At 54.5% G+C, this 9,806-nt stretch overlaps 1 protein-coding gene across 1 annotated transcript; it reads left to right on the forward strand.

Moving 5' to 3' along the window:
• Positions 1-1,448: 1,448 nt before the first annotated feature.
• Positions 1,449-8,746, forward strand: LOC132424021 (trefoil factor 1-like). Its single transcript, XM_060009844.1, has 5 exons — positions 1,449-1,527; positions 4,796-4,948; positions 6,136-6,206; positions 8,316-8,433; positions 8,709-8,746. The coding sequence occupies exons 1-5, from the start codon at positions 1,452-1,454 to the stop codon at positions 8,744-8,746; spliced, it is 456 nt and encodes a 151-aa protein (XP_059865827.1). The 5' UTR covers positions 1,449-1,451.
• Positions 8,747-9,806: the final 1,060 nt, after the last annotated feature.

Consider the following 9,806-nt stretch of genomic DNA (forward strand, 5'->3'; position numbering starts at 1 on the left):
GGCAGCTGGAGCCAGGGTGGCGGGCTGGGGGGGAGCCTGACTAAGAAGGTGGGGGCCCCAGTTCTGACCCTGCTCCCCTCCCAGAGGGGCTGCCAGGACACACGCACCAGGTCACCCAAGAGAAGTTATTCTCTCTCCAAGGCCAGACTCATTTTCCTCCGAACCTAATCTTTCACTGAAGAAAAGAATTTCTCTTACATTCATTCATTCGTTCATTCATTCATTCATTCTTCAACAGATATTTGTTGAATAAGGCACTGTCGTAGGTGCTGGGGCCACCTGAACGCACAAAATAGACGAAGCTCCCTGCATTGTGGACCTTCCGTTCTACTGGGGGGGCGAGGGTGTCAATACATAACAAGGACAGAGTGTAAGCAAATCGTTGTGACCCTTAGAAGGCAGTGAGAACTGCAGAGCAGGGGAGGGACCTGGGACACTGCGGTTGGAGGTGGCCCTTTGGTACAGGGTCAGGGAGGCTGCACCGCAAGGCCCTGAGAGAGGGAGGTCCCCCCCCCGCCAGATGCAGGGCCCCTGCTAGAGGGAGAGACCGCTACTTCATCAGTGTCACGTCAGCTCTCGTACACACAACCTCACTGTGAAAAGGACTCCACTGGGAAAGGAAAAGCAAAGCAAAAAAAAAAATCTAATTAATTAATTTAGGTAAATAAGTAAAAATGCTCCCACAATTCCTTTAAGTGGGATGTTGAACATTGGTGAATTTTCAATGTCCATGCCAACAGGAAGGGCATGGCTCTCTGGACAGGGCCAGGGTGCTGAAGGACCTAAGGGTGCTTTGCTCATGTACCAGTTTGCCATGGAAAAGTCTGACAAGACAGACGAGTGGAGAAAAGAAGAAGTTTGAAGTCCAGTTCCTGGTATTTCCAGGTCATTTTGCCCAGGCACTTGGGTCCTTAAAACCATTGGAAAGAGTTGCATGCCCAGTTGGAAAGGACCAGGCTGGGCCAGGGGGCTTCACTTGCCCCTGTCTGCCTGTCCGTCCCTGAATCGCCATGGGGGACCGGTGAGTCATTGTTGACACACTGTGCCTGCCATGGGCATCTCACCTATGACTCACTCCCCCGTGAGTGTACTGTTGACTTAGCAGGAGGGTCTCCGAAAAGCTCAGGCACTGGACCATGTCGTGACCAAGGAGACTGCCACAGCATAAGAGAGGGATTTTCTGAATCTCAACTCCCTCAACAAAGATGACCACGCAATATAGCATTTTTCTCTGTCAACAAACTTGTCAGTTGGGCTTGGCTGTGTTTAGGAAACACCTTTTAATCGTGGAGATTACTTGGAATGAAGGGTGTCGGGGCCCTCCTTAGGCAAACGTTATCTGACCCTCTTTAAAAAGCAAACAGAGCCTGCGGTATAAGATCGAGGGCCAGGACACACACTCATCCTTGACGGTGGTCTCCTTTGGACAGAGGAGGAAGGTCATAGCCGCCATGGAGCCCAAGGTGACCTGCGTCCTGGTCATGGTCTTTGCTCTGGCCCTCAGCAGCCTGGCTCAGGGCGAGGCCGGTAAGACACCCCCTTTCCTGCTCTGTGGTGGGCACGCGGGGCAGGGGTCCACCTCTGGGAGTCATGGTTTCACAACGTACTTTTGAGCCAAGCGCTGTTTAGTGCCAGGGGCTGTTCTAGACCCTGGGAAGATTCTGGAAAGCAGAACAGGGGAAGATAGCAGCAGGGTGGAGGGGCCCGTGGAAGCTTTGGGGACTGCGGTGAGAACGCAGCGGCCTCAGTTGGCATGTCTCTTCAGTACTCTTAAGTGTCACATTTCAAAGAGCTATCTTTGATGTGAATACCCAAGCCAAACCCCTGGGGCTGGACCCACTCAAGGTGCACACAGACCTCTAACCCCTGGGGCTGGACCCACTCAAGGTGCACACAGACCTCTAACCCCTGGGGCTGGACCCACTCAAGGTCCACACAGACCTCTAACCCCTGGGGCTGGACCCACTCAAGGTCCACACAGACCTCTAACCCCTGGGGCTGGACCCACTCAAGGTCCACACAGACCTCTAATCCCTGGGGCTGGACCCACTCAAGGTCCACACAGACCTCTAACCCCTGGGGCTGGACCCACTCAAGGTCCACACAGACCTCTAACCCCTGGGGCTGGACCCACTCAAGGTCCACACAGACCTCTAACCCCTGGGGCTGGACCCACTCAAGGTCCACACAGACCTCTAAGAGCCTCTTCTGAGGACGGCCGTCCCCTGGGAGCCCCGCTGGCAGGTTCTGTGGGCTCTCCTGGGCCCCCTGTTCCGTGGAACCCAGACCACCTGTCCCATTGGTGCATGTGTCCCATCAGTGCCTCGTCCATGGGTGTCACCAAATGAGAGCATTAAGGAGGGAGGACACTGTTGCTTCCTCTGAACGTGTTTGTGTCTCAAATCCTCTACCTGCAGAACAGGGTCAATCTTCAGCTTCAGACGGTTGTCAACAAAATTACGTGTGATGATATTTGGGAAAAGCTACAAAGGGCTCAATAAACGTTGCTTATTATTGGTAGATACACTTTTAAAGGGAGAGGGTGGAGAAGGATTTTCCAAAGGTTTCAGAATGAGGATTCCGATAGAGGTTTGAAGGGAGGTAAAAGGATGGGTCCCATGTATCTCTGGACACGTTCCAAGGACCCCACATGTCAGGAACAGCGGACCAGGCATGTGAGGAGGGGATGGGGGGAGGAAGGCCCCACAGCCTAAGGCAAGGAGGAGGGAGGGGGCTTGGACCTGAAAGGACATATGACCTCCTGTGGGGATGGAGGAGGGTGGTCTGCACCTGGCCGCACCCCGGTCCGTCTGCATCTTCCCTGGCACCCCAGTCCCCAGCTCTGCCCACGGCACTGTCCGCTTCCGGGAGTCTGGGCAGCCTAGCCCTGGTCCCCACTCTCCACACCAGCTTCTGGCCACCCGCTGGCCCCTGCCCTGTGGCCCAAGGCTCAACCTTTCTCTATGGTTCTCACAGGGTCAGCGATCCTGTGAAAACAGAAAACTAGGAAACTCCATCCAATTACAAGTGTAGCCCTGGCTGGAAATCATTTCCATTTAGTCCTGTTATGCAACAGAAAACAGTGGGCAAGATGGACTCCTGTTGAGGACAGAACGCTTGGAAATCTTCAGTTCCCGTTTAGGACGAAAGAGCTGTGGTTCAAGCTCTGCACACACAGCCTGTCTTGACCTTCCCCACCACCCTGCCCGGTGGAGTGGGCAATGACCACCTTCTCTCTACGGCGGGGAGGCCAGACCCTGGGGGGTTTGATGTCCCCAAGAGGCTGCACCGCCAGTGGGAGATGGACGCCCGTCTTTCTGCAAAGCCACAGAAACTTTTCTTCAAAGAAAGCTGGAGGCGATCCTCAGATGTCGATACAAAAACCCACAAAGACCAGCTCGAGTGACGGGCTCCGCTTTAAGATGCTCAGGTGGACTTCACAAGGGACCAAAGGCGAGCATCCTGCCTCCCAGTCTAGGAGACGCCAGGCATCTATCTGTCTTTGGTTGGACTGCCTTCTTCTGAGAGCGAGATGTTCCAGGTCAAGGCCAGCTCGTGACCACGTCTGCCCTGAACCTCGGTCCTCCTTGCTCTGTTCCGGCTCCTTCCCTCCCAGTCTCTTTACCACCCACACTCCCAAGGCCTGGCTGCGCGTCCCCTTCACCCGGGGACAGAGTCTGGTCCGGGAGTGGATGGCGCGGCTGCACGGCCAGGCCTGTCTCTGGAGGCCAGCTGGTGGCGTTCATCCACGAGCACGCCGAGCCCACGTGCAGAGCGGAGCCCCTAACCTTCGAAGCATCCCCCCTCACCCACAAGACAGGGTAGGGGTTCCGGATTCTTCTTCTGCGACCTGCCTCAACCCGCCCACCACCCGGTCTGAGCAGTATGCCTTCTCAGAGCCCTACACTGTGGCCCTGAGTTCAGACCCTCCCCATCTTGCATCTAGAACACATGGGAGCCGTTAGCCGCCCGCGAGTGTTCTCCACTTTGGGTCAATGTCGTCACTCCTCTGCTTAAAGCTTCCGAGTGGCTCCCTTTGCTGTTGGGCTGAAGTCGTCCACTCCAGCCCTCAGCCTGGCTTCCCCAAACTACCCTACCCCGACTCCCCATCTTACCTCGAACACACTTTGCTCTCTCTCTCCACCGCCTTTGAATGCGCTACTCCCTCTGCTTGGAGCACCCATTGCCTCATCCTCATCAGGTCAGCCTCCTCCGACAGGAAGCCCTCCTTGCTTTGTTCAGCCTGTTGTCACTCTCCCCTCTTGGGCCTGCCCACGGCTGGTTGCACTGTGCCGTTTTGTACCTTTACTCAGCTCCCGCCTCCGTCAGACTGTGAGCTTCTTAACAACAACGCCTCTATTTTTAATTTCTGGGTCCCTATCACCCAGCACAGGGCCTGGCATGAACTTGACCCCTGAGGGGATAAATAGATCCCTGTCTATTTCTGCTGCGCTGGCTCCCATTTCTAGCACCCACAAGCGGTGCTCCACAGATATTTATCAATTGAGTGAATAAAGTTTAATAATTGTTGAAATTAATGAGCAAATGAGTAGATTCTCTAGGTAGGTGCCAAGTTTACAAATCCCAGGCACCTTGCATTTTCCCAGAGTCTCGGTGTTTGCGCATCAGGAAATGAGGACAGGGTCTCCTCTTGTGTGGGGAGCCCTGGGTCCACATCAACTGCTCGGCTGGCTGCTGATGTAATTGGGGAAAGGAAGTGAGCTGCAGTGCGGGTAATAACAGGAAGGGATCCAGCCTGCCACTTACCTTCACCTCTTGGCCCATGTACTTTCAGAGACGTGTCAGATGGAACCCCATCGAAGGGTAAATTGTGGTCACCCCAGTATCACGTCTACGGAGTGCAAAAGTAAGGGCTGCTGCTTTGATAGCAACGTTTCTGGAGTCCCCTGGTGCTTCCATCCTGTGGCCGCTGATGACCCTTTAGAAGGTAAGCCCATGACAACACCGTGGGGTCTGAAGATGCAGAATTCGTGAGAGAAAAACACCACATGGGACCACGGGACCCTGCTCCGAATTGCCTGCTGCGTTTTTACCCAAAGTAATGGCCAAGGGGTGACTAGAAAGAAGTGGTTTTGCCTAAATCAGTCTGAATCCAGGGCTGGGGGATGGAAACACAGGGGTGAAAGACCCATTGGGTGAGGCACCCTATTTTTTTCCTGGCTTTTCTTCACATCTCTAACTACAGATCTGTGAAGAATTGTCCTTGGTAACGCGCTTCATCGCTTGCTTGGGGGTGGGGAGTGGAAAGAATGACAAAATATAAAAACAATCTTTGTTTTCTAAAGAACGTTCCCGTCACGCTTTTAAGCAAATTCTCTGTAATTATTTAAAAGTGAAAGAAAATACTTATTCTTGCTAAGGCACCTCTTCTTCCCCACACTTCATCTTTGCAGGGGAGTGTCAGTTTTAGACGCTTTTCCGGTGGGGATGGCATCAGCCCGGCGCCGGGGTCTTAACTCCATCTCTGGCTGGATGTTTCGGGGTCCTCTGAGCCTGAACTCACTTCCTGGATTGACTGCTCTGATTCCTCATACCCAAAATCAGCCTAAAAATTAAAAGAGATAAATGTTACTCTGTGCTGGTACTTCTTTTAAAAAATAGAAAGGATTTTCCCTTTGAGGGAGGAATGTGATATTTGCACCTCTGGGTTCTCATCGTGGATTACACATTAACTCAGGCTATCTTGGGCCAGATGAGAGCGTGACTTGTAATTGCATTAGGCTCTCTCGATGGATATCAGCCATCGGCGTCCGTGCACCAGGCCATTGGGTTGCAAAGTCTCAGAAGCAACTCGGAGTCACACCCTTGTCAAATCATGAAAACAGGCACCAAACCTTACTCACATTCTTTACGTATTCATGGTGGTAATAAAAGTTGCCTGGTAATTTCTTCACTTCCCCCAGATGGAAACTGACTTAGGAGATCGAATCCATCGCAAAGCGTCTGCAAGTGTTAATAATAAAAACAATTGCAGAGGACGGCGCGGGTTGACGTCTTGAGGAAACACCCACCCGCCTGGCCCCCCACGCTTGAACTCCAAACTGGAAAATAGAACAAAATGGGGGGTGGGGTGGGAGATACGGAGGCCACGGTGCCCCCTTATCACCGACACAGGCAAGATGGAAGGGAGCCAGTCGGACCTGCCTGGACCTGGGCAGACGCCTCACCCTGGCGGGCAGTGCTGGGTGAGCAGCCTCAAGTGCCCCCGGGGCAGTCAGCCCTGCTCCAGGGAGCTCAGCTCAGCCAGCCGTGCTCCTGGACGCCTCCTCCCAGAGCTTGTCTCTGGGGTCCCAGGAGCCCCGCCCTCCCGCCCTCCCCAGCCACCTGGTCCCCAGAAGGAGGTACCGCCCTCTGCGCGATCAGTTTTCTTCCCAATTTTCCAGCAGATCCATCACCCACCCGCAACCCTTGGCCACCAGGACGATTAAGTACAGAAGCCCCGGGGGCCAGGAGATACACTGCACATGAGGAAACATCAGGATGGGGACCCCAGCACACGCACACAGCAGCATGCGTGTGTGTGCAATAGTGTATGTGTCGTGCGTGTGCCGTGACCTTCGCGGGAGAATGTGCAGAGAAATGTTGGCTTCTCTTTTTATAATCTGAAGCGTATCTGATCTTTCTCGCAATCTTCACCTGTTAGTGAGAGGTAAAAATAAACTACCTGTGTTTACTCCGGCCGCTCTGGAAATGCAGTGTGTGACGGTACTTTGTGCAGCGTCTGCAGGTAGTAGTCGCCAGTCTCTCTGGACCCTCCCTCTCCCACTTTCCTGCCCCTCCTTAGAGCTGGTGGACAGAGGGGACCAAGCCCCCGCGGCTGTGGAGCAAGGGAGTCCTTGGGTCTGCGTCATGCCCTTTGGGTCGCCACTGACCTGTCTGGGGGTCTCGGCTGGAGTTTTTTCTGGAGTCCAGCTTGTCGCGTCCCCTGTACCTTCTCCCCACGTTCCCCAGTGCCAGAGAGGAGGGCTTTCCCCCATGACAAAACAGGCCCGTTTCCCAGTTCCCAACATCCGTTCCTTCCCTTCTTTCTTCCCTGACTTCCACCCTATAAAGAACGGAAAAAGTACTCACTTTCCCAACCTCTCTTTCGATTAGAGGTAGGACTCCACTCTGGCCCATGAGGCAGGAGCAGGCATCTACTTGAAGGCTCTGGGGAAAGGCTTCTACTGCTTGGTGAGAGGAGAGCGCCCTCTAGCGGTCATGGACAGCCCTTGCAGCCTGCCTTTGCTGGGTGGCGTGAGGGTGTGATGTGGTGCTTCAGGCAGTCATTCTATGATAATGCGGAAAAGCCAGAGAACTTGAGCCTTGATCTCCCTCAGCTGCTGATTTGCTCCAGCATCACCCACCTCCACACTTCATGTCAAGTAAACCCAAATATCCTTACGGGTTAAACCTCTGCTGGTTGAGTTTTCTGTATCTTCCAAGACTTTACCAAGGCCTGTATCTTCCTTGTACCTTAGAGGGGGGAGTCTTCATCCCAGCCACCACGGGCAGGGGACCAGCTCTCAGCCAAAGTAAACGTCCTCAGGGTGAGTCCTCCAGGCTGGGCCCTTCATCTGTTAAAGGCCAGTGGGCAATCTGTCCCCTCTACCACACCTAGTGTTTCACCAACTTCTCTCAGAGCCATCCACCCGCCTCAGGCTCTCGGAAGGAATTTTGGGCTCAGAATCAGGAGTGATCAGGGGCAAAGGGAGGCGCATGTGGGAGGATTAAAAGGCATTTCTTTAGGTTTTCGAAACAAACTCCATTACATATGTTATCTTACCCTTATCTTCATCCCCGTTTGGTAAGACAAGAAATGTTTAGTAACTCGCCCAATCGAGCAGGCACACAGATCAGACCAGACTCCCCTGGACCAGAGAGCCTCTAGGATCAAGGTGTACTAATAATTTCAAGGATGCAATCAGGAGAAAGCCAAGAATGGGATCTGGGACATGAGGGCCGTACCCACGCTGCCCCTTTGTGTCACGTGTACCCCCGGCTCTGAGAGGTGAACTTGGTCTCCTGGGGGTTCTTGCAGCAGCGGGCTGCACTGGGTATTCTCCCCCATTTCCTGGGCAGAGAGCATGAGGGCTACGCCACTTTTCAGGGAGTGTGATGCACAGATTGGGGTTTCCTGACCCTAAGTACTCCTGTGGCTGACAGGCACCAGGCTGTGGGGCGGAGGCCAGGTGACAGGAGGCCAGGTGGGTCCCATGCCTTCCTTCTGTTTCTCTGGATTCTTGCCCACTGAGGGAGTGAACGGATGGAGGACCAGCAGCTTCAAAACCCTTTCCCCTCCCCCCACGTTACAGGGAAAGAAATCTGCGATCCGCGATGGCTCGGCCACCGCCCCTGGTGTTTACCCGCGTGGATGCGTGATCCTACGGCTCCACTGTCTGGACACCAGGCCTCTGGGGCTCACCCACATGGGTACGAGAACACGGGGGACTCCTGCAGGGGTGCCCAGTCCAGCACCCCGCACGGGTGGGAAAGGGATTTGACTTGGCCTCGGCCACGCTGTGCTTCCTGAGAATCACAAAATCCCTAGGAATTCCGACAGTGGAGGCAACTGAGGGCAGAGAGGGAGGCGCCCAGGCAGCGTGTGGGGGGACCTGTCAGAACAGATGCCGGTGGAAATGCTCTGGGAAGCCAGGTGGCCTCAGAGGGCAGTCAGGCCCGTGCCCGCCCGTGCTGTCTGGCCTCAGCCTCCCAGGACATCCCAGTGGGTCCCAGCGCTCAGTGAGGCTGTGGAGGGAGAGAGGTGAGAGCCGGGGTGTTGCGTCCTTCCCGTGTTCAGAGCCAGGATGGGGGAGACGGCAGGGGAGCGGGTGGGGGACAGAACAGGACCGTAAAGAAGTCACCACCACCCACGGGGGCAGACCTGCCCCTATGGCCGCCTCCCTGTCACGCTCTCGCATCACCTGCCCCTCCCCGTCACGCGCCCCCATGAAGGCGATTGGTTGGTGACCCCTCCTGGGGAGGGAAATCTGGGCTTCCCAGGAGCCTGGACCACCTCCCCGCCCCGCGTTTCACTACAGCCAGGAGTCCACGGCCAGGGAAGTAGAACAGATGGCAGGACTTAGGAGCAAAGGCGCCTTCTCACGGCCAGTGCAGAGGCCTTGAAGCATCCAGAAGGTGGTGGAAAAAAGGCAGGCTGCGTGATACAGAACAGCTCTGCTGGTAAGGCACAAGGAGCCTTGACATGGGGACCATGTCACACGCATGCACACACACACACACACATATGCAGACACACATACACACAGCTCTTAAGGGGCCCACGCTGCTCCCTCCCCCCAACCTTGGAAACCAGGCTGAGGGAGGCTATTTGGGGGTGAGCTCTCTTGCACATCAAGACCAGTGGATTTCTGCCAGAGGAGGGAAAGCCACCCTTATACTTTCTACATCTGAATATGTAGCTTGTTAGTGGAAAGTTTTATGTTTTCTATCTTCGTTTTTAGAGACAGGCCTTCAACTTCAGAACGACGCAATGGAGTGATGTGTCAGTTTAGAGTTTTCTTGGTTTTCACACAAGTGGAGCTACAAGGCTAACTGGCCAGTCAACGCGGCTGTCTGACACCCTGCGTACTACCCTTTCCCTCCAGCCTGGAAACCACCAATGCGGGAATTTTTCTAGAACTTTCCATGTCCTTGAAGAGCTTCAGACAAAAGTCCAGGAAGTTTCTCCTGGGAGAGATTCATATTTTGAGAGGAAGTCAGGGGTCTTCTGGTGGACACAACTGGTGTGGGAGGGAGTCACATCTGTATCAGCCCTGGAGAGAATGGGTAACAAATGCATAACA

The sequence above is a fragment of the Delphinus delphis genome, chromosome 4 (assembly GCF_949987515.2).
Source record: "Delphinus delphis chromosome 4, mDelDel1.2, whole genome shotgun sequence".
Taxonomy (NCBI): domain Eukaryota; kingdom Metazoa; phylum Chordata; class Mammalia; order Artiodactyla; family Delphinidae; genus Delphinus; species Delphinus delphis.

Excerpts from the sequence above, each read along its gene's own strand:
- LOC132424021 (XM_060009844.1), top strand. The coding sequence starts at position 1,452 with ATGGAGCCCAAGGTGACCTGCGTCCTGGTCATGGTCTTTGCTCTGGCC. Across the intron at positions 4,949-6,135 it reads CGCTGATGACCCTTTAGAAG|GCAAGATGGAAGGGAGCCAG; the intron begins GTAAGCCCATGA and ends TCACCGACACAG. Across the intron at positions 8,434-8,708 it reads TCTGGGGCTCACCCACATGG|CCTCCCAGGACATCCCAGTG; the intron begins GTACGAGAACAC and ends GTCTGGCCTCAG.